This window comes from Cynocephalus volans, chromosome 4, assembly GCF_027409185.1.
Source record: "Cynocephalus volans isolate mCynVol1 chromosome 4, mCynVol1.pri, whole genome shotgun sequence".
Classification (NCBI taxonomy): Eukaryota; Metazoa; Chordata; class Mammalia; order Dermoptera; family Cynocephalidae; genus Cynocephalus; species Cynocephalus volans.
Window position 1 is genome coordinate 127,534,872 of NC_084463.1, and position 24,941 is coordinate 127,559,812.

The following is a 24,941-nucleotide window of genomic DNA, read 5'->3' on the forward strand; positions in this document are numbered from 1 at the left end:
TACTTTAATTTCCATTACCATATGGTCTTTTATATTCTTTTGTTTCTTTTTTATTTCATTCTATACAATCTGCGTTGTCAACCTTTTTTCCTATGAATTACAGACACAAAGTACTAGTATAAGGAAAAGGTAGCCCTGGAAATTTAACCTATCTAAAATAACAGCAAATATATACCTTATTCCCCAGAGCAGCAACAAAAAGCTCCACAATACACATTGCCCATTGCAGACCCCTGTCATCTCCTGATCCCTAAAGATGGAACTTGGAGAGGTTGACAGGACTACATCCTTTCCAGGAAATCCACTGGACATTATCCAGGTCAGAATTCCCTAAAAAACAGTCAGAAAGCCCCAGAAGAAAAGATCTGTGGGTTTAGAGTTATTCTATAATCTTTAAGACTTCCCATTCCTAAATATAATTGAAAGCTCTTACATTGATTCTGCATGACTTTATGACATTGGCAAGGCCTAATTAGTCCTTGCAAAGAAAAGCTTGTCTGATTGCAGTGATGTCAATTTGTCAGCTGTGAATTCATATATAGTGTGAATATATTAAATGTGAAATGAATTATATAAACTTGAAATTGTATAATGTAAAATATAAAATCTCACTTTATGTAAATATTTTGAAATAAAAGCAGATTCCTTCAAATTAAAAGAATTATTCAGGATTTTCATAGTTTCACACCTATCTGAGTGAATGAATTATAAACTATGTCTATCCTGCTGCCACAGGAAGGTGCCATTTTAGCTGGTACACAGAAATGCCTAACATACCTTGTCATGTTAAATGAACCATTGCTGTTGTTTATATTAGAACTTTTGTGGTGATTTCAGACATTATTTTGTCATTTTTCCTTTTTATTATTTTGTTGTGAAACATTTCCTGTTTTTGATTAATTTAAAAAATATTTTTGATGACGATATTATGCAAGTATTCATTAAGCTCTCTGCCTTTCTATTATTTCATGAATTTAGTTAACACAGGGCCAGGCATGGCTAATTCAATGCTATGTTTAAAACCACAGTCTCAAATACATTTGAAATAGAGGCTCAGTGATAAAATGTCAAAAAAAGTTAAGCAATTACCATATTGAGCCATGCTTATAATTTCTGCAAAATATTAGAGATAATGCTAAGAACTTTTTTAAAAAAACTATTAAAGCAAAAATATCCTACAGTACTTTTTGATCCATGGGCTCCATGAATGTTTACTTTCTATTTTACATAAAAACATGTGTACATAAAAATGTATTTACATATCATTTTTCCTTTGAGAAAATGAGTCTTGAAATACTCAAGGTTTGAATCATGCAGGGAGTTCAGGAATGCAACCCTCCTGAAGCTTCCTCTCAATCCGAGTTCCAAAATATGAATATTGTAGCTGCATGTTTGTTCAGAGCTTTAGAATATTTTGAAACACATTTCCCAGTGGCCCACACTCTTTCTCTGGAAAATGGAGGAACTAAATAGCAAATGGAAAGAAGCTGATCTCCCTCTTCAGCTTGGACATCAGCATCTTGTTTCTGAGAGACCTGGTTGTTGGAGGATACATTCCATAGTGTTTCACATTTTCTAGTCCTCAGCAAAGTAACTTTTGTAGGAGAAAGAGTGATCCCATCACAGTGTTTAGACAATCATGTTCTCCACTGTCTGATACATATATTATTCTCCCCTTCTCTGATCCAGGTCCCAAAGACTAGTCAGGTATGTCTGTATTTTACTATACTACTACGTGTACAGATTAATGAAATGTGAACTAAGGTGCCAGCTTTGTATAATTTACTTTTCTCTAAAAAGCATGCTAAGGAGACTCAAATGCCAGCATGGCAGTCATCCTCTCAGATCTTCATTCGTAGGAAATTTGGACTGGAAACATTACTTCTCTATGGAATAAAATATTCTTTAAGATCATGCTTCTAAATCAAAGAAAAATTTCTGTATAAATGCATTGAACATTCCTCTTTAATACTATGTATACCAGTGATTATAAGTTTAAGGAAAACTGTATTTATTGATTTATTTTAAAATCAGCATTTTTCATCAATTTTTGAGCTAGATGGGTATATCTGTTTTGATGTGCTTTTTAAATTTTTATTTTACTTTTTTTTTTTTTAGCTTCTCAATATACATTGTAGTTGAATTTTGTGTCCCTTTACCCATTCCTCTTTCAACCCCTCCCTCTCTCTTTTCCTCTCCCCCACCAACTACATATCTGTTCACTAGTCTTAACAAGTTCAAGGAATTGTTGAGATTATTGTGTCTTCTTCCTTTACTACCATTTATTTGTTTATATATTTATTTATTTATTTTTAGCTCCCACAAATAAGTGAGAACATGTGGTATTTCTCTTTCTATGCCTGACTTGTTTCACTTAATATAATTTTCTCTAAGTCCATCCATGTTGTTGCCAATGGTAGTATTTCATTCTTTTTTATAGCAGAGTCGAATGCCATTGTGTGGATATACCACAGTTTCCTTATCCACTGATCTGATGATGGGCATTTGGTCTGGTTCCAACTCTTGGCTATTGTAAATAGTGCTGCAATAAACATGGGAGTACAGGTATCTCTTTGGCATGATGATTTCCATTCTTCTGGGTATATTCCCAGCAGCAGAATAGCTGGGTCATATGGTAGATCTATGTGTAATTGTTTGAGGAACCCCCATACATTTTCCATAAAGCCTACACCAATCTGCTGTTCCACCAACAGTGTATGAGAGTTGCTTTTTCTCCACAACCTCGCCATCATTTATCATTCTCAGTTTTTTGGATATTAGTCATCCTAACTGGAGTGAGATGGTATCTCAAAGTGGTTTTGATTTGCGTTTCCCAAATGCTGAGTGATGTTAAGCATTTTTTAAAACTGACATAAATGGTATCATACATGTATCATCCTGCACTTTGCTTCTTTTACATATTCTAGATAAAGTCCCTTATTAGATATATAATTTTCAGTTTTTTTCCATTAGATATATAATTTGCAAACCTTTCATCTATTGATGGTATTTTTTTATTGTTTATGATTTTTGTGTCATATCTAAGAATCTTTTGACAAATTAAAGTCATGTTTCTAAGAATTTTATAGTTTTTGCTCTTACATTTATGTCTTTGATCCATTTTGAATTAATTTTTGTATGTGGTGTGAGATAAGAGTTTGTCCAACTTCATTCTTTTGCATGTGGCTGTCCTTTTGTCTCAGCACCATTTGTTCAAAAGTTTTCATGTTGAATGGTCATAGCACTCTTGTCAAAAATCATTTGAGCATAGATGTATGAGTTTACTTCTTGACTTTCTATTCATTATATTCAGTTGATTTGCATGTCTGTTGTTATTCCAGTACAACACTGTCTTGATTACCATTGCTTTGTAGTAAGTTTTGAAGTCTGTGAGTCATCCTACTTTGTTTTATTACTATTATTATTATTTATTTTTTCAGGATTATTTGAGTTGTTCTAGGTCCCTTGCAATTCCATATGAATTTTAGAATCAGCTTGTCAAGAGGTTGTCTGGAATTCTGATAGGGTTTGCATTAAATCTTAGATTAATTTGGGTAGTATTGCCATTTTAACAATCTTAAGTCCTTATAATTATATTATATAATATATGTGTTTAATATATATTTAATATAACTAATTTTATTATTATGTTTATCCTTGCATGTTGAACATGGTTACATTCCAAGAATAAATTTCACGTGGTTGTGATGTATAATCCTTTTAATCTGCTCCTGAATTTGTTTTGCTAGTATTTTGCTGAGGATTTTTATGTCCCTGTTTATATTAGATACTGGTCTGTAGTTTTCTTTTCTTGTGGTGCCTTTAATTTTACTTTCAGGGTAATACTGGTTTCATAGAATAATTTGACAAGTGCTCCCTCCTCAATTTTTTGGAAGAGTTTGTGAAATGCTGGTATTAATTCTTTTTTTTTGAATGTTTGGTTGAATTCAGCAATGAAGCCATTTGAGCCTGAGCTTTTCTTTGTGGGTAGATTTTTGTTTATTGATTCAATCCCATCATTTGTTATAGGTCTATTCAGATTATCTATTTCACCTAAGTCAACTTCAGCACTTTGTGTCTTTCTAGGATCTAGCAATTCCAGTATGTAGTGATGATATTTAATTGTGTTTTTAATTTGCTTTTCCATAACTACTAATGATGTTGACCATCTTTTCCTATGTTTATTGGCCATTTGTATACCTTTTGTGAAATGTCTATAGAAACTTTTGCCCATTTTTAAAATGGGTGTTTGGCTTATTTTATTAAGTTATGAGGTTACTTTATATATTCTGGATAAAACAGCTTTGTCAGATATATATTTTTGGGTTTTGTGTTTACCCTTAGATGTGTGATTCATTTTGAATTAATTTTTGTGTGTAGTGTGATGTAATGGTTGAGGTTTATCTTCTTTTATACATATACTCATATTTGTTGAAAAGATTGTTCTTTTTCCATGGAATTAACTTGACAATTTTGTCAAAAAACAATTGCCTTATTAATGTGGTTCTATTTCAGAGGTATCTATATTTTAGAACTATGTTATTAGATGCATATACATTTATAATTGTATCTTTCTGCTTTTTGACCTTTTTTATTAATAGGAAGTGTTCTCCTTTGTGTTCTAGTAATTCTCCTTTTTTAAAGCTTATTTTGTCTAATATTAATATAGTCTCTCCAGGTTTCTCAAGCTTATTCTCTATGCATTTTATATTTTCCCAGCCTTTTGCTTACTACTTTTACTATTATTTGTATTTTTATATATAAAGTGCATTTCTCATAGACAACGTATAGTTGTGTGTTGCTTTTTTTTTTTTTTTGTCAATCTCTATATTTTTATTGGAATGTTTAGTACATTTTTGTTTAGTGTAATTATTGATATATTTGGATGTATTGGCTGTCATTTTTCTACTTGTTTTTTCTTTGTCTTTTGTTTTGCTGTTCTTCTGCTTTCTATTGTGTTAAACAGTTTTTGTGGACTATTTCTATTCTCTATTAGCTTGTTGGCTTAATTTCTTTGCATTATTTTTTATTGGTTGCTCTAGGAACCATAATATGCAAATTATACTTACAGTAAAATATAGGAACATTTTCATAGTAGTTCCATTTACCCATTCATTTTTTTGTGCTGCTGTTATCATTTATAGTACCTCTCTATATATACATATATACACAAATGTGTGTATATGCACATATATATAATAAACCCAAGAGTATAGTGTTATTTAGCTTAAAGAGTCCTACATCTTTTAAAGAAATTAAGAGAAGTGTATAAATATATATAATATACATACACATATGTATATATGTATGTATCTATATTCTTTTACATTTACTACTTATCTCTTCATTTCTTTCTGTATATCCAAGTTATCACCTGTTGTCTTTTTATTTTAGCCTGAAGTATTTCCCTTAGCATTTCTTGAATGCAGACTTGTTAGAAACGAATTCTCTGTTTTTATTTATTTAAAAATGTCTTTGATCTTTATTTTTGAAGAATAGTTTTTAGTGCATATAGTCTTCTCGTAAATCAGATTTTTCTTCTCAAAACTTACAGCATTATTCCAGTGTCTTATAGTCTTCACAGTGCTAATGAGAAATTAGCTGCTAATTATGTTTTTGTTGTCCTTTACATAATGTATTATTTTTCTTTGCTGTTCTCAAGACTTTTCTTGTTATTTTTAGCTTGTAGTGGTTTGATTATGATGTACCTGGGTGCAGCTTTCTTTATTTATTCTAGTTGTGGTTTATTGAATTTCTCGTAGATGTGAGTTTATGTTTTTCACAAAAGTTGGGAAGTTTTCGGTTATTATCTCTTCAAAAATTTATCCACCATTTCCCTGCTCCTTGTTCAACTTCAATTACTCTTATGAGTTATTAAAAATATTTCTGACACATAGTTTTAAACTTTGGAAGAACGCTTGGAAAGAAGAGGAAATATGAATGAAATGACACAATTTTCTAAGAAAATCTATTTCCTTAAATATGCACACACACTGCACAACCCAGTTGATTTGCAGTCAAAAATATTAATGTTACCTTGTTTTTCTGTTTTTGCAAAATCTATTCCTAGGTGCATTTCCTCCCTCTGCTATTTATGCACGAAAAGACTTGCTACAGCGATCTACCCATATTGCTACCAAGACTTTCCAAGCTCTTCGCATATTTGTGAACAATGAGCTTAATGAACTCTACATAGGACTGAAAACAGCTCAGAAGTTTCTGAGACCTGGTGGTCGCCTTGTTGCCCTCTCATTCCATTCACTAGAGGATCGCATCGTCAAACGATTCTTGCTTGGGATAAGCATGACGGAAAGGTTTAACCTAAGTGCTAGACAGAAGGTGATACAAAGATCACAGTTGGGTTTGGATCATGAAAACAAGGAAGGAGTCTCTATAAGAAAAGCTCCTTTGATGTGGAAATTGGTACACAAGAAGGTACTTACTCCAGAAGATCAGGATGTACAAGATAACCCCAGAGGGCGCTCAGCCAAGCTTAGAACAGCTATCAAATTGTGAGAAAGTTACCATCACCTGATCCTTCACATTTTTTCTCACAGCTTCTCTAACTTTTTTTCATGTGATGTTTCTTAACAATTTAATACAACTGAATGTGTGGGACAGTCTGGAAATTAATGACATTTGGCATTTTGTTTTCCTCAAGAAGAAACTGTAGGAAATATTAGCATTACAAAGAAAGTTTAACTCGGAGAGCAACATCATCTCAAGACTGCAAAAATGTATTTATTTTTGCATTATGTTTATCTTCACAACAGACTTTCTATGGCTCAAATAATTAATGATGATCATGGAATGAATTTTAATTTCCCTACTTGTGAATAATTAGTTACTATAGCTTTCTCAAATATATACAAATTTTATATTTATACAAATTTTAAATTTTCAAGTATTATTTTAAAAATGCATTATACTGATAAATCTTATTGTTGAAGTTATAGTTCATTATTTTAAAGGGATTTTTCAATATGATATAGGCAATTTTTCATATATTACAAGGTAAAAATGCAGAATTTCTCTAATAACCCTCACAGAGAATTGTTTCATAGAACTTATATTTAACATCAATTGTGTCTATTTTTTGTTTTAATAATAGCCTAGAATGCTTATAGCAAATAATAAAGTCTCTTATTAGGATCCTGCATTTTTTACTTGAGCTATTCAAAATAATTCAGCCAAGTCTATTTGAAATAGAAAACTATTTGATTTATTCACTATATTAAAATCAATGTTTCCTTAATGTTTTTACTTAGGTATAGTAACTGTAATAAGGGTAAAAAGTTAATTCAGGAGACAAGCAATTGATAGAGGATTATTTAACAAATTGACAAGATTGATTGGTAATTCTCATGTCAACATATTATATGTAAATATGCACTTCTAACTTATTCATTTACTCAGCAAATACTAATTTGTCATTGGAGAAACAAAGGTAGGTACAACATACATGGCCCACAGTACCTGTTCTATGGAATTTGTAGTATAGTGGAAGAGAATGATGTTAATTAAATAATCACAAAATTCAGTATAAAATGGTCACAGTGGTAAATGCTCAGAGAAGTGGTGCATGGTGCTGTAAGAGCATCTAGTAGGGATTTGATCTGTTGAAGAAAACCAGGTCTGAACTGCAATGTGAAGGATGAGTTGGCCGATAATTAGTCAGAGGATGCTTGGGTTGGGAAGGGGGCATGTTGATTAAAGGTGTGCGTTAATGAATATTCACTTAAATAGTTATCCTTGAAATTATATTTATACTATTAATTTGCTCAATAAACTATTCAAGTACAGGAAATATTCATCTTCTCCATTATGATTATAAATTCTAAGTTGGTGAATCCAAGTGAATGAAATATCAGCATAATTATATGGGCAAAATCAATAAGGATTAAATACATGAATTTACCTCAGATTTATTTTCTCTACCTCTGTAATATGAGTACTTCAAAAAGTTTATGGAAAATTTTGTATTACCTTTTAATTCTATTTTTCCATAAAATTTTGAAGTACCCTTGTATTTAGTTCCCAAGCTGTTTACCACTTTTACTTTAAAGGCTTTATTTAAACCTGAACAACCATGCATTGAAATAAGAATTAGAAAAAATTCTGGGGACATTGAACTTAAAATAGAAATAAGAGAATGCACCTGGGTGAATCCCCTATATCTTGCCTGAAGGATTTTGTAAGTCTATCTTTGCAAGTAAAACATATTTGTGAATGAGAATCCAAAGGTAAGCTCCCATCCTAGTATCTGATTAGAGAATAAAAGACCACATTCTTATATTCAACAGTGATCCACCTATTTCATCAATCATTTTTGCAATCTGTATAGGAATTTTTTTCTTTAATGTTAAATAGAAATATTGCACTGGGTTGACAGTACCCCCACCCAAATTCATGTCTTTCCCAAACCTCAGAATGTGACCTTATTTGGAAATACTATCATTGCAGATCTGAGTAGTTAAGATAAAGTCATATTGGAGAAGGGCCCTCCCTTAATCCAATATGACTTGTGTCCTTATAAGAAGAAAAAAGAGAGACATAGGGGAGAATGCCACATGAAGATGGAGGCAGAGATTGGAGTGATATGTCTACAAACCAAGGGACACCAAGGATTGCTGGCACTTACCAGAAGCTAACAGAAAAGCATGAAACATTCAGAGTCTCCAGTATGAATCAACCCTGCTGCCTTATTTGGACTTCTAGCCTCCAGAACAATGAGAAAATACATTTCTGCTGTTCTAAGCCACCCAGTTTGTGGTAATTTATTATAACAACCCTAGAAAAGTAATACTCTGACAAAAAAATCTTCAGTGATATGCATGAGAAAAATCCTTCTTCAATAAACAGAAAATTGATTTCAAGATGTTTGAGTATTAAAATATATTAACTCTTTTCTGAAATTAGGCTGTTTACCACAATCATTCTTGTCAGCTTCTTAGTCTTTGTTGTAGGATGAATAACAAACAAAACACATAAATGAGTTTTAAATGGTTAACTCTAGAGAATGGTTTTGGAAAATTCAAACAATATATGTAGAAAATAAAAACTGATGGTTACAGTGAATGTGCATTGTTTTTCTAATAAAGTATTTCCGAATCTCTTTATTTACTGTCATCTTCTATGAATCATTTTAACCTGGCACCAATGTTATTATGTAGTACATCACTTCTTACCAATTTTTACTTCATCACTGAAGAAATGAAATATACACAATTTTTATTTGATAATTCTGTTGTTTATTCATTTCATTTTAAAATTTGTTTACTAGTTACTATTTTTTTTTTTGGAAGTTTCTAGGGGTTTTTTAACAGACATTACTCATCTATATATCTTTTCTATTTCATGTAATATATGATATATAATTTGTGCTTTAATTTACTGAACTATTTTTGTGCTATAACCTGTAGTTTATAAGAGAATACAGTATGCCTAATTAGATTTTTGAAATTAACTAGTATCTCTGAAAATTCACTTGCAGATATTTAAAAATCATATACTTTTTTTAGTCTTTGCAGAGTATTACATATCTCCAGAGGATTTTCATCTTGTTTTGTTTTATTTTTCCTTTTTTGGGGGCAGCTGACCAGTTTGGGGATCCTAACCCTTGACCTCGGTGTTATAACACCATACTCTAAGCAACTGAGCTAACTGGCCAGCCTTTCCAGAGGTTTTTTTTTTTACTTCTATTGCTAATTTTTGTTTTTAAGTAAAAAACAGAGATAATGATGAGTCTGTACTGCAGACTTTTAAAAAAATAATTGTAATTTCATTTGAAATTTCTCATCCAAAATGCATGAGATAGTTCTTAATGGGACTTAATAGTTAAAAAAAAGAAATATTGCATATATTCATTAAATAAGCATATATTAAAGGCTAACCATTTAGGAAGAAATAAAAAACCCTCTCTCACTTCTCTCCCTCTTTTTATATGAGTACTCCATCCTCTTGCTTTTCTCTGTTCACAGTGGTGTGTGAATTTCTTATGCCAACTGAGATGACATTAATTTATGTTTCACTTTAACTCTGGAAAAAGAAATATTAGATAATGTTTGTGTGTATTATGGCAAACTAAGAGCTACATGTTAAAATCTTTGTAATAGAAAAAAATTGATGAGGAATTGCTTCTGGTTAAAATTATGTAATATTTATTTAATGGAAGCTATTTTTCTATTCAGATTTTATAATTGCTGCAGTATGCTAATACAAATTTTTTGTGAGCAGCATTCTATAATGCAAAGGGGTAAGCATAAAAATATAAAGGGAATTTTGTGAGGTGCTTGATAAATATAAATTTAGTGACAGAAATCCTGATCAGAGATATATTTTTCTCAAAACTACACTGCCATATGTTTGATGCCAAATGAAGCATGGTTTGTAAAACAGTGTCATATTCTAAAGAGTTTGGGTTTTATAACAAGCATAACTATGTTTATGTTATTTTCTCAAATTTTGTTTGTTTGTAGCTACTATTTCCAACTAATGTGTGGTAACATACAGGATGATCTGCAGGAATGCTAAGAGAAAGTTTAAATATAAATTATTTTTTAAAAATCTAGTTATAATGAATTTTCAAAAGCATTAAAGTTCGATAGAACTAATTATGCAAGATACAATGGTCATAGTTTATAATGCCTATCATAAAATTCTTCACAGATTTTTTGTCTGCCTCACTTTTTTCTCTCATAATCTCTCATAAAACCCAAATTATTAGACAACAAAGAAAGAAAGAAAATGCAATAATCTAATATGCAAAGTAGGAGATTGCCGTTTTGGTAACACCACATCTCCTTAGACAATTTTGCCTTAAATATTGAACAAGTTTTCTATAATTAGCAGTTATCCTACTAAATATATCATTACTCAAATGCTAGACTACAAACCTGAAATCAAACAAGCTTACATGCTCCATTTCTGATTCTTGAATAATTGCTCCTTGTCTGCCTTGTACAAGTGAGGATTTGTATTGTTAAACAATCAAATGATATGCTTCCTCATTCTTTCACAAGGAAAAGTATTATCCAACTGTAACAGGTGCTAGATTGAGAAGACAGTATAGCATTGTAAATAACAGTATTGGCTGTGGAGTCAGAAAACCATGAGTTTCAATTCCAGATATTCATGTATTAGCTGAATAAGTGAACTTGGGCATATTGTTTAATCTGATGAATTCTCACTTATTTCACTTTAAAATGAGGGCAGTATTGATACTTACTCATTAGGCTGCTATAAGTCAAATAGAAGATGATAAGAAAAAAGTTACTTGAAAGTTACAAGGATGAAGTGAGATAATGCATGTAAAGCACTTCAGCAATTTTCTGGACAAATAGTAAATACTCAGTGAATGCATGATGCTATTATTTTGCTGGAAAAGGTTTACCAAAATATAACTTACATTTCTGGACACTGTGATTAAGGATGTGTATGCTGTATTCCTGGTAGTTTTAAGTGTAGCCTCTGTATCACTAGCAGCAATTGATTGGGTCATAGTCAGTTTTATTATTTGGGAGCTTTATTCCTATTTATTATTTATTTAACACCCCCAGTGTTTGCTATACCTTAACAGGGTACATAAAACACACAGTCATTGCACTTGTGAAGTTTTCGTCTATAAGAAAACAAGATATGATAGAAAAAAAAGTTGCTTAAATTATTTGACATTCATTTAGGTTGAAGAAAGTATTTGTCCTCCTATACCTCCGTATTAGTAAGTATCCGACCTATGTAGTCTTAATCGTAAGATTCTCCTACATTTGAAGGGGAAAAGGAAATGACTAATTTGTAAGATATTAGATGGAAGATTGCTGTAGGAATATAAAAAACTTTCTGTTTCTGCACTCTAAAGCCAATGAGAAGAGGATGAGAGACCAATGAAATGTGTATGTTGCAGGTCTTAAAGGGAAATAACTGGTGAAAGTTAGGTGGACTGTTTACACTCAGGATGAGCTAATGATCTTCCCATTTGCAGATCACAGAAATAAATGTTATTAGAACTAGGTCCCTCTAATTTCCACCCCCTCACCTTCATCTCAGCATTTATAAATCTCTCTCTCTTTTTTTTTAATTCCTGCTTTGTACTCCTATGTTTCAGCAGAAAGTTTATCCTTGCTCCTTTTTTTTCTGTCTTCTCCAGGACTTTATTCAATCAATTTTGTTTGCATCCTACAGTCCTTAATCCCTTCTCCACTAGTGTCTTACCCTCAGTCTACAAACATGCTCAAAATTTCTTCATGCTAAAAGTGAACAATAATGACTGAATCTTCCCTTGACTTTTTTTTTTTTTACCAAAATACCACCCATTTTGTTTTCTTTCAAAACTTGATTTCTTAAAGAGAGTCTACACTACCTCCAACCCCTCACCTATCTTTTATTTATTCAATTCCAGTGTTTACTGTAGAAGCTGTTCTGTTAAGAGTCAGTGTTGGTTTCCTAGTTACCAGACCCAATATCTTGAACTGTCATCTTGAACTACTTGGCCTGTCTGCAGCATTTGATAGTGTTGATCTATCTTTCCATAAAAGTCTTTTCTCTATTGCATTTTCCAAAATCACTTCTTCTGTAGGTTCATTTCTCTAACACTCTTATTCCTTCACTGGAACCTCTTCCTTTCTCTCTTCCATCAAGCCAGACCATGACTCATTTGAATTGTTCACAAAGTGTTGGTAGTCCTAGGGATGTGTAGTTAGTGAAGGTAGTATCACTAAATCACTTGATAATCATTCATGGAATAGACAAGTGGAAGAAACTGAAATTGGAGTCTTTCTGGATGGAAAGAAGACATTCTTCATTATAGTGTAGGTATTAAGTCAGGAAGAATCAAGGAGTTAAAATTGACATCAAATTAAGTAAAGTATGTACTAACCAGGACTTCAGCTTTGGAAATGACTGACAAGATAATGTGTATCATCCTCACTTAGAACAACTAGAAAACCTGGACAAAACATTTTTTATAAGAAGTCTCAGTGAAAGAATCAGAGAACCAATAGGAGTGAAAAATATTAAGAAGAAGAAAAAAATCCAAAGAGTTTAGTCCAGTATTTGCAGCTGCCAATTTTGAGTTCCAGGAGAAGCAGCTGAGAAAGTAAGAGGAACTTTTAGCGGTCTTTTTTGAATACAGACATCTGGACCTTGAAGGAACTGAAGTTCAGTTTCAAATTATCTTACTCCTTGAAATTGGATTAAATTGATGCTGGATGTAGAGTCCCTAACTGCCTCTCAAAAAGCAATTTTAAATCCACTTTGGGGGGAAAAACAAAACCAAAACAAAAACCTTAGTTCTCAAATCATTTCTCTGACTGTTCATATTTAGTGTCAATCACTAAATCTGACAATGACCAGTCGTGAAGAGACAAGATGAGATTTTTGGGTTGTCCAGTTAGCTCGGTTGGTTAGAGCATGGTGCTGGTAACACCAAGTCAAGGGTTTGGATTCCCTTACTGGCCAGCTGCCCCCCCAAAAAGCAAAATGATTTTCAAAATAGAGGGAAGAATACAGATTATTTAAAATATAATTCCCCTGGGGGATTCAGACACATGCTATAAAGATAGTTTAATAGCAGATTAGACACAGTTAAATATAAATAGTAAACTAGAAGATATTTCAGAAGGAAATATCTAGAATGAAGCATGGAGAGACAAAAAGATAGAAAAAAAATTTTAATTGTATAAGAGACATAGAATTTACAATGAGAAGTCTAACTCAAGTGTAATTAGAATCCCAAAAGGAGAGAAGACAAAAAAATGTAGTAGAAGCTTTATATAGAGAGAATATGGCTGAGAATGTCCTAAAACTGATGAAAGGCATCAAGCTACAGATCTAAGTATCCTTGAAATTCCTTAAGCACAGCACAGAAAACCAGCTGGAAATCAAATCAAAGAATAGAAAAAAGAAAGAAAGAAGAAGAAATGCACTTTGAGTTAAAGATAACAGTCATTCTCAAAGAATATGGCTGACATGAACCACTAAGGGTACATGGGGGGAGAAGTATTTGATAATGAAATCCAGCAAACCAAAATGTGAAAAATGACAAGTCAGTAAGGAAGTAAGTTTGGTAAAAGGAATTGATAAATGATAAGCTTGGAATTCTTGTAAATATAGAACTAACAGTAAACAATTATGGGAATTATGGTTACAGAACAGAATGCAAACATAAGTCTTGCAAATGTAAAATTAACAGAATTCACCAAAATAAGCTGAAAAGTCTGGAGATACGGAAGTATAAGTGCACAAATTTCCTTATTTTTAGAAAATAAGGAGTCAGTGCTGTCAAAATGTGAAACATAATTTCTTTTTTAAATGATTCCAAACTTTTTGTACATTTCATAATGTTTCATAACATTAAGGAGATTTTTGTACTAAAAACTGTAGATTCAACAGTTCTTCACTCTTCAGTTTCTTTTCAGTTAAATTTAAGTAAAATTAAATGTTTTGCTTATATTAAAAAATAAGCTCATAGTCTTAAATTTTTTTATAAAACTTTTTTATAAAAATTTTTTGCTCTTCTCTTTACTCTTCTGTCCTTACTGATGCATGAAAGATATTCTTTGTTAATGATGTTTAATTCTAGGAGGAAGGATTTGGGGTGGTTAGTCATTCCTTGAAAATGTTTTTCTGCTTAATGTTTATAATAAGCATATATCTGTTTTACAGAAACAATCTAGTTATTAGTGTTATTTTGAAAGAGCACAGGTTTTGGAATCAGACAGACCTGTGAATAAATCCTGGCTCTGATACTGAGTAGCCTTAGATAGTTTATTTAATCTCTGAACCTCAGTTTACTTGTTTTAAAAATGAAATGTTAATGTGTGTTTTATAAGGTGGTTGTATTAAACATAAATATGTACAAGTATATGAAATATTTAATACAGTACATGCAGAAAGCAATCAGTATTTACCTGTTTTTGTTTTTGTTTTAGTCCCAGCTGTTTTACTAGTTTGTCATATAAGCTATAAAAACTCACCTCTCTCTTTGCTTACCTGTAAAATGATGGAGTTTGTATTGGTTGTTCCAACATACCCTCCATTCTTCTGAATCTGACTCCTATCTACGTGTTCACTTTGCAGTCTTCCATGTTATTCCATGACCACCCCCACTTCCCCCAAGTTTCTTACTCCATTTTTGTCACAGTTGATTGGTCTGTGGGTAAACTCTAATGCAAACTAGGCTAATCTTGGCTACAGGTGACTGACCCAATCTAGGCCTTTCCTTTTTTTTTTTTAATTTGATGTGAAAAGGAGATCTCTTGTACTCACTTTCATGTCTGAAAGACGTAAAACTTAAAAACTCTCAGACCATATTTTTCATTATGTAAAAAAGACTGACTTTAATTTGCAGAGAGAAAATTTAAAAACAGGAGTTGGAGAGCTCTTCCTGGGGGCATTCACATTCCTGATCCGAGTTGTCACAGAGGCCCAGCTGTATCCATCCCCTTCCCATGATTTGATTGTGCAACCCAGTCTTGGATTCCATTAAGCCACTAAATTCTTCCTCTTCTCCCTCCCCCACCCTGCTTTTTAAAATTTAAATCAGCTTAGGTTGAGTTTCTGTTAATTAACCAATAGCAGGTTTAGAATAGATGGCTTTTAAGTCTTCTTTCATCTAAACATTAAATAACTTTCTTCTTCAACTTCACTTGTTAACTGATTCACATAAATGGAATTTTTCATAATCTTAATAAACCTTTGTGAAATTGTTTCATATGTACCATTATACAATTCACATCCTAGTTTCTAAGAAATAAAATATACTCTTCAAACTTACCAAAGTAGATGTGACATCATATCTTTGTCATTAGTCTTCTTAACCACATTTGATAATGTACATCTGAAAGAGACAGTCTGACTCATGGAACTTTCACTTAAATGATGGCAAATATCGTATATTCCTGCGCAGTGCTGATTTGGTGAGAAAAAATATGTCCTACTCCTAGATTCACATATATTCTTTATGATTCTGCTTTTCTCTTTTGAATGGCACCATACCTAATTCTGACTCTGTAAAATTATTGTTTTCACATAGAAACCCCTTTGATGATGAAGAAAATCATGTTTAAGAGCCAGCCAGATGGTTTTTCCATTTCCTATAATATACATACATAAATGTTTTTTCATGGGGTGGGGAGGGGTCAGGGTGAAGGAAAAAAAAAAAAAAAAAAAAACCTGTAGTGAATGTTGAACCTATCTAGTTATTCTTGAATCTGTCATTGTTCTTTTGAAGAAATTCAACATTTTTCTTACAACCAGAGAATAAACATCAGCTGCTAGAGAAAGCTATTGAATTTCAGAATCCCTTTGAAATGTCACAATAATCTGTTTAACTTTCAGTCAGGTCTTTAAAGTATCAAACATTTCCTGATGACTCCCAGATCTACAACTGCTTATATTTCTCTAACTTAAAAGTTCGTTTCCTTTACTCGCAAATGAACTGTGGTGAATGAATCAGCACTGTTTGGGCCTGGAAGTGTAATTGCAATTGCAGTCTGTGTGCAGTCTTTCTGCAGGTTAGTTCAATTTGTGAACATCAAACAGGGTCAAATGCTAAACCTGGTCAATTTGACTAAAACTCTACAGCTCTAGCCTTTTATTTAGCCACTCATTAAATTTTAATCTTTAAACCTATATTGGTTTCATGGGTTATCTTTTATTTTGAGATCTGTAGAAATAAGGCAACAACCATTAATTTTTTATTTTACTAAACAGTATTATTGAATGTCTCTTTGCTAGGCACTGGGGGTAAAAGAGTAAAAAAAAAAAAAGTGCTCCTTTTCTTGAAGAGCCACTTTATAGTACAGAGTCAGATATGTAAATTTTGAAAAGTTAGAATATAACATGGTGCATTCTATATAGAGATTAAAAAGTACTGTGGGCAGCCCAAAGGAATGAAGAAATAAATGTTTTCTTCCAAGCAGAACTAGATTTATAACACCCTATTAAGATGAGAGCTACAAGAATTTTGTGCTGAACCATCAATAGCTTAGTTTCCTGGGATAAAATTAATACCAGGTGGCCTTTCCATGTAATGCCATTGATAGAGTTCATGTTTTATACTTACTGTTATTCTTGTTCCCCAGTCTCCATGTACTTTGACTTCCATGACAGTTTTCTCAAAATGATGCATAAAGTAAGACCAGTCAAATTCCACTTAGATTTCCATGACTTGTGAATGTACACATTCGCATTATTAAGAATACTAATATTCATACGCATGGATGGCCACCTAACAATAATTGTGAAATAATAACCTGTCTGAATGAGCTATTTCTTCCTAGAATTAGGATTCTATTTTTATTTATTTTTTAAATTTAATATTAGCATATTCATTCTTACAAATCGTGATATTTCTTTATGCCCTTTACCCAACCTATCACTTCCCAAACCTTCTCCCTCCCTTCCCCCATCTCTAGTATCCTTAGGCTTTCTCCTTCTGAAAGTTTAGAATTATGATTCTTAATATTTTTGAAGCCATGGTCCCCTTTGAAAATCTAATTAAAATTTCAGCCTTTGTAAAGAAAAATGCACATATACACCAATTTTGTATGTAATATCAAGGGGTTTATGAAAATCTTTCAGGTCTATCATGGGCTCCAGTCCGCTAACTTCTGTACTAGAGAAACATCTCTTCATTCAAGTCCCATTTCCCAAATGTGACCCTGTGATATGTCAAAAGGATAAAGGCTAAGAATTCCTACCTTTTAACCTTATCTATTTTCTTTATACCTGAATACTTCAAGCTCCATAGACTGTCTTAGAAAACCTCAATTTTCTCATCAGTCAACCTGGTCAGTGTCTCAGCAAGGCTAATCTGGACCTCCGTATCAGTTTTGTGCTAGGCACAAAGAATGCAAGAGATTAAATGATTTCTGAGGACTAGAGTAGCTTGAATAATTCTAGATTAGTGTTGTCCAATGGAGATAGAATGCAAGTTACCAATCTGAGCCATATTGTAATTTTAAATTTTTGAGAAACCACATTGAGAAAAGTCAAATGAAACAGATAAAATTAATTTAAAAAATATAGCCTATTCAAACTAATTCATTCAAAATATTTCAACATATAATCAATATAAAAATGAGATATTTTATATTTTTGTTCTAGGCTTAGAAATTTGGTATGCATTTTACATTTAGAGCACATTTTCAGTTGGACTGGCTACATTTGAGAACTCAATCACTACAGGTATATCTGGCTTTGTTATAGCAGTGATCAGGATTTTATCTTTTTTTTTTTTTAATTCTCTCCCCTACAATAACTATCTGATAATAAATGAATATACAGTGTATATTTTCTAACTCAGGCAAGCCATATATAATTCTGGCGAATACAATTCTAGCTTGAAGAAAAAGTTGTATAATATTTCGCTGTATCACACATGGAAGAAGATGTGATCTGTGTCCTACGAAGAGCAGTGCAGCGACCCTGACCCATGAAGAAGCTGCATCTTTTCATTCCTCTTTCTTTAAAGGGACAGTGGATTTGATGCAGCTACAAAACAGCCTTAAAAATTAAGTAACCAAAACAGATCTTTATACCCACATCCAAAATCAAGGGAACTTATGGCAACATCCTCTCTAAAAATTGCTTCAGGCTGACCGCACCAGGGTTGCCGTTCAGATCAGAATTAAAATAAAAGATTACCGTGTATTCTAGGTAAATTGATGCATTCTCAACCAGCAACAAGTAAGCACAACATATGTGAAGCTAGGAATGATATTTATAGTAAAAGATATTTAAAGCAAATGAATTTTTTTTTAAATGGAAATTCTTCCCTCCCCACCCGCTTCATCACACAAAAAACATGGTTGTACTGTTCAGGTATTGTAGAGCATTTAATGGAACAGTCTTGAAGACCAAATGCTAAAGCTATAGCTTACTGCAGCAGCTATAAAGACACAATTTTAGCATGATTCCTTAGTTAAACTATCTCTTGTATGCATTTCATTTTCAAAATAATTTTCTTGCCATTGAATGAAAAAGAAATCCCCAAAATTCTTTTAGGCACCAATTTTTTACCCAATTAAGTGCTCTGTTTTGTTTTTTGGTGGCATAATTTAGAGCAGATACATCTTCCTTTGAGGAAAGGGCACGTTGTTAAGTTTTCTTAAAAATTACTCTGGGCATCTTGAATCTTTTTCTCAGAGTCAAAAAAAAAAAAAAAACCCAAAAACCCTCACTGCTAGCAATTAATAAATGTTAATAAGATTTTTTGAAATAGTGGCTTCAATATTACACTGTTAATCGCATTAGTCACTGAAAAAAATGCAATGAGTCATATTTTATACTAGTTTCTTATGCAATTTGGAGAATTTTTCAGGCACTTGATAAAGAATGAGGAAACTCCAAACCTGATAAAATGAGTCTAGAAAGACCATTTCCTTTCTTTAACAGGGTTTAGAAAACTTGCAATTAAAAATAGGCTAAGGCAACTTGAAATTGTTTTATGGATTCATAGTCTTTTTTAACTCAATAGGATCTCAACAAAATCAGTTGATTTCGATTTTGCTTTCCCTCACTACCAACTTTCTCTACAACATGAACCCAGTGCTTAAGAAAAAGCGTTTTTCTACCAGATAGAAATAAAATTTATTTCCCTGTTTTTATTAAAGGTACATACTCATAGAGTTAACTAACCAGCTTCTGTTTGTTTGATGTATAAAAATTTATGTTCTGTGATGAATCAAGTAACTATAGAGAAAAAACAGTTATGCAATATTAAGATTTGCCTCCACAGATGGATCAAAGACTAGAAACAGAAGACTTAACCATTGAAGAAGTCAAAGCAAATTGGTGAGTTCTCCATGATTAGGTGTCCATGTTTATTAATTGCAGATTGACAAATGTGCTCAATTTGAAAATGTCAGTTACTCCTTTGTAACTAAAAGAAAATTGATACTTAAAAAAAGAACAAAGGTGAGGTACTAAATGCTTGAGTTTAAGCTCCTTTACACCTCTCCCTGGAATTTCCTTCACATCTTCTGCCAATTAAATCTTCATCATTCAAAACAAATGTGGTGGTCATGAGAATGCACCTTGCTTCCCTCCTGTTAAAAGGAGCATAATTGACCTAGGGTCCATGCAGCTGCACTTTGAAGGCGATCCCTGCATTACACAGAGGCCATGACTACCATGGGCTGTTTCCCACTAATGATTTAGTGAGGTGGAAATATGAGTACCCATTCCTGGGAGAGGGGACTACTTTGTCATTGACTTTGGCTCAAGGACTCACAAACAGGTTTGCTGAACCTTCCACCCAACCTTCCCTCCCTACCTCTCTCTTTCACTTAGGGTCATTCTTACATCACAATCTCATAGTTCTCCCAGATTTCTCCAGTTCCCTATTTCCTTTCGTACAGGCATTTCTTTTAATAACCCCCTTGTGTATTTAATCCCGTCTTGGCATCTGCTTTTCAGAGAACCTGGACCAACACATCAGCTCAAATGCCTTTTCCAACTCCTCCAGAGTTAATCACTCAAATTCCTTGTGCTCACAATACTGTGCAAAATAAGGCAGAAGAAGATGGCCCTTCATAATCTGGCCCCTGCTTATCTCCCTGGTTGCAGCTGCCTTCTCTCTATGTTCGGGGTACACCCAACTTGCTGCAGTACCCGGTGACTCTACGCCTTTGAAAATGCTATCTCCTATGTATAGAATGACTTCCTCTCTATATGACAACTACGTCATTTTATAAGCTATCTCCTTTAGTAAGTCTTCTCTGATATTTCTAAGCAAAATTTAGATGGTGTCCTCCTCTTACACCCATACTTTACTTAGCTTTCATAACTAGCATTTTTGAAGATAGGCCAGTTGTTTTTCAGCATATCCTTCAATTTGGATTTGTCCATTGTTTCTTCATGATTAGACTCAGGTTTTCATTTTTTGGTCAGAATATCACACTTACTAGATTTTTTTCATTACATTCTATCTGATTGCAGGTAGTGTCTATTTTTCCCATTACTGATGGTCCCATTACTGATTTGGTCACTTGATTAAGATGATGTCCACCAGGTTCCTCTACTTTTTGTTGCCTTTGTAATTAACAAGTATTTTGAATGGAAGTACTTTGAGACTATGTAAAAATCTCCTTCCTTGCCTCACTTTCACCTACTAGTTTTAGTATCCATTGGTGTTTCTTGCCTGGATTAAGTATTAGTATGTTTATTGCCAAATGGTGATTTTCTAAAACAGTTTTCCTTCTACATTTAATTGGAAGCTTTCTACTGTAAGAAAGAGCTTTCTTTTCTATCCATTTATTTAGCCATTTATTTTTTAGTCAGTGGTGTTCCAGTTTTTCAATGGGTTATAATTTGTTATTATTACTATTATTTTAATGGCCTAATTGTGTTTTATTTGGCCAGCAGAAACCCCCTTCAAGCTTCCTTCTTTCTTTTGTTATTTACTCATTCTTCTTTAAGAATTTCCTTACTTTCTGTTACAAAAGATGTTCCAGGTCCATCGTGTTCTTTCCCAGCCCCAGATCTGAATTCAGTCATTTCTTTAAGGAGCTCTGGTTCATTTTATAAATGGATAGAAGAGAAAGCTCTTTCTTACAGAAGAAAGCCTCCAATTAAATGTAGAAGGAAAATTGTTTTAGAAAATCACCATTTGGCAATAAGCATAACAATACTTAATCCAGGCAAGAAACACCAATGGATACTAAAACTAGTAAGTGAAAGTGAGGTAAAGAAGGAGATTTTTACATCGTCTCAAAGTACTTCTATTCAAAATACTTGTTAACTACAAAGGCAACAAAAAGAGAAACCTGATGGACATCATCTTAATCGAGTGATCCAATCAGTAATGGGAGCATCAGTAATGATTGCTCATTACTACTGGGGTACCCTTACTACTATTACTACTGCTTCCAGGCCCTTTTAGCAGACAGGAACTTCACACATATTTCCATCTATATTTATTTCTATACCTATCTATCATTAAAACTATTGGTTCACTCTGTTACCTCCGATTCTAATTCAATACTGGGTGGGTTTATTCTAGCTTTATCTTTTCCATGCCTGTAACTCCTTTTCCAATAGTGAGAAACCTGTCTCATTATTCTCAATGTATTATTTGCTGAACCTCCCTGGATGAAGTCAATCTTCTCATACTGCTGGGCCACCACTCTCTTTGCAAATGGGCTTGCCCTGTGCTCAGATTGGCCTCCTCTGCCCAGGCCTGCCTTCCCTATCTGGGCAGCCTTCCTTCCAGGCCTGACTCATGGCTATTTGACAATAGAAGGAAGGAAACTAATACATATTTTTTAAAGCAAGGAAAGGAAGAAAACAAAAGAGGAAGAGACAGAGCTACTAACATGTCTTTACCTTTTATTTTATTTTATTATTTTTTTAACACTAATCTGTTTTAAAAGGAGAAGCAGGCCTCAGGTTTAGGGCCTTTTATAAGGAATAGTATCTAGAATTTAATAACACTATTTTGCTTTAATTATGCGTGTGTTTAGAATGCATTACCTGATATATTTATTTTTCAAATGCATTTTTAATTGCAGAAGAATTTACATGCTTTATACTGTACAGTTCGTAGGCATGCAGTTCAAGTTTTAGCAAATATATATAACACATTGAGATGGACATTTTCACCTCCCCAGAGGTTCCCAATCTCCACCTCCTGCAGGCAACTATTATTCTGATTTGTATCAGAATTGTTTCTACTTCCTTTGTAAATATTTTTAAGGAAAATAAAAAGAATCAAAACATTAAATAAGATTACAAATAGCAACAATGATGTGAGGAGTATAGAACAGCACCGAAGGTGTTGCACAGATGATGGAAGTTTGGACACAATGGCTTATTTCATGGATATCTTGCAGAGTTGCTCTCTTTCCCTTAGAAAAGATTTTGTTTCTACAGTGGAGATGGCCACCAATGTTAGACATGTTATTGGATACAAGCTCTGGCCTTCCCTCTCTACTCCTTCCATATATACTTTTCTTTCAAGCATCTATTTATATACCTACTATGTGCTATGTGCTCTAGTGGCTGTGGATAAATAAGAAACAATTCCTGTATCCAAAAGAGAGAGAACCACCATAATATGATCCATGGAACTGTTTAGAAATTTAGCCACAAATCTTATTGCTGCCTTATGGATGATGGTGAAATTCACAAGTTTATTGATTTGCAAGAGGATAATTTCAGGGACATTTGAAAGAAATGAGAAAAAATGGAAGAGCAAAGAGGGTACAATTTCTATCTCACAATTTGCACATGGTTTTTAATAAATAAAAAATAGTTTTATTAGAAAATTGCAACTGACATTAACAAAATAAAAGGTCTATCCATACTGTACAACTTACGCATATTAAACACTGCATCAATCCAAGTGTGCTGGAACAATTGTTCCTCTGATGGTAAAATCCAGTTAGAAAATTACTTTCAGTTGAAGATTTTGGGGCATGAGTCCGGTTGTTCTAAATGGTACACTCTTTGTTTTGCTCTACTTGTTTTTGCCTTCATGTCTTTTTTATGGTCAAGCAACTGACTCTAAATGGGGAATTCATTTTGTACTGCATTTAACACATTGTGAAAAGACACAACAGGCAGTATGCAAAATGATGCTATCAATCGATCAACAGGTAATCACTGACTGGGCACTAGAATACACAATCTCTGTCTCCAAGGAGCTTATGCTGTAGTTAAGGCAATAAGTTACACTTAAAATTTTGTATTTTGAGAAGCAGAAATTGCAAAGTCTCACATAGACATTGCCTATATTAACGGCTAAAATATGCCCACAGTAGGTCACCAGTTACCAAGCAACTTCTTGGATCAATATGTCTCACTTTCCCATATTCTACCTGTATTTGAGAAGCATATCCCATGGGAAAGTGAAATGAGCTCTATTAATTTCTCTTTAGAGAGTGGGATCTAGTTTATTTGTAAACCTAATGGAATTTGAGGCAGATTACTTAAAGTTATGAATTTAGAAACAACCATTCATCGACACAAATAAGCAACCTGCGTATCTGGAATCTTCCTTTTCGCTCCCTGCCCCACATCTCTATAACAATGTCTATCTCACTGGGGAGTCAATGAGTGAATGGATGTGTGAGAGTGTTCTATAAAACATGGACTACTATCCAAGTGTAAGGGAATATACAATACCCAAGAGTCTGAACAGTTTGCTGTCCAACCCATAGTGTGATACATGTGTCCCCATGTTTGAGTATAATTTTGTCAACTTAATAGTGACTCTGTAGAAAAAAATTGTGAGGCAGTGGATAAGGTATTGGTTCTGTAGTTCTTTGTGGTATAACTTTTTATTCTGTCTACATTAAATCTACTTCTTTTTTACGCAAGTTGAGCTTGAGAAACTGAACTCTTTTGGAGATGTCCCAGGGCCGAATTTGTACCTCTTCACAGCACAGGTAAGAAAATGCTGTCTGACCTTCCGGTTGGAAGGAAATTTTTATTTTTTATTTATTTTTTATTAGCATATTCATTATCGCAAATCATACTTACTCTTTATGCGCCTTATCCAATCTCTCACCTTCCTTCTCCCCCTCCCCCATCTAATCACCATAGATTTGTTCTCTCCATCTGATTAACTGCTCCTCTGTTGATTTGTTGCCTAGATGATCTGTCCAGTACTGAGACAGGTGTGATGAAATCCTCCTCTATTATTGTAAAGCAGATGCTTCTTCTATTACTCTGGAGTGTGCTTTGTGGATAGAAAGGACCTCTTCTTTTTTTGGTTTCCACTGGTGCCTCTCCTTGTGTAAAGGCAGTTGAGAGTCTGGTGTGCCATCTGCATGGTGGCTGTGACTGCTGCTATTGAGACTAGCTGCTTTTGTATCTGCCATGGCAATTGCAGTTGCTGTGGTGGGCTACCCATGTGGAAATGGTGTTTTGGTGTGCTCTTGTGTCTGGGTTCAGTTTCCACTGGCTCCATACCTCAGGTACCCGGCTGGGCTCTGGGG

The 24,941-nt window shown here is 33.3% G+C and overlaps 1 protein-coding gene across 2 annotated transcripts in view; it reads left to right on the top strand.

The window, feature by feature from the left end:
• METTL15 (methyltransferase 15, mitochondrial 12S rRNA N4-cytidine) overlaps positions 1–24,941 on the top strand; it is a 224,375-nt gene that overhangs the window by 181,063 nt on the left and 18,371 nt on the right. Inside the window, exon 7 of one of the 2 annotated variants that reach the window (XM_063094544.1) lies at positions 6,071–6,803. The exons of the other annotated variant lie outside the window; for it this stretch is intronic. Within the exon in view, the coding sequence (XP_062950614.1) occupies positions 6,071–6,516 (446 nt within the window). The 3' untranslated portion in view covers positions 6,517–6,803. Of the gene's footprint in view, positions 1–6,070; positions 6,804–24,941 lie in introns of those variants that run through there. 2 annotated transcript variants of the gene reach the window in all.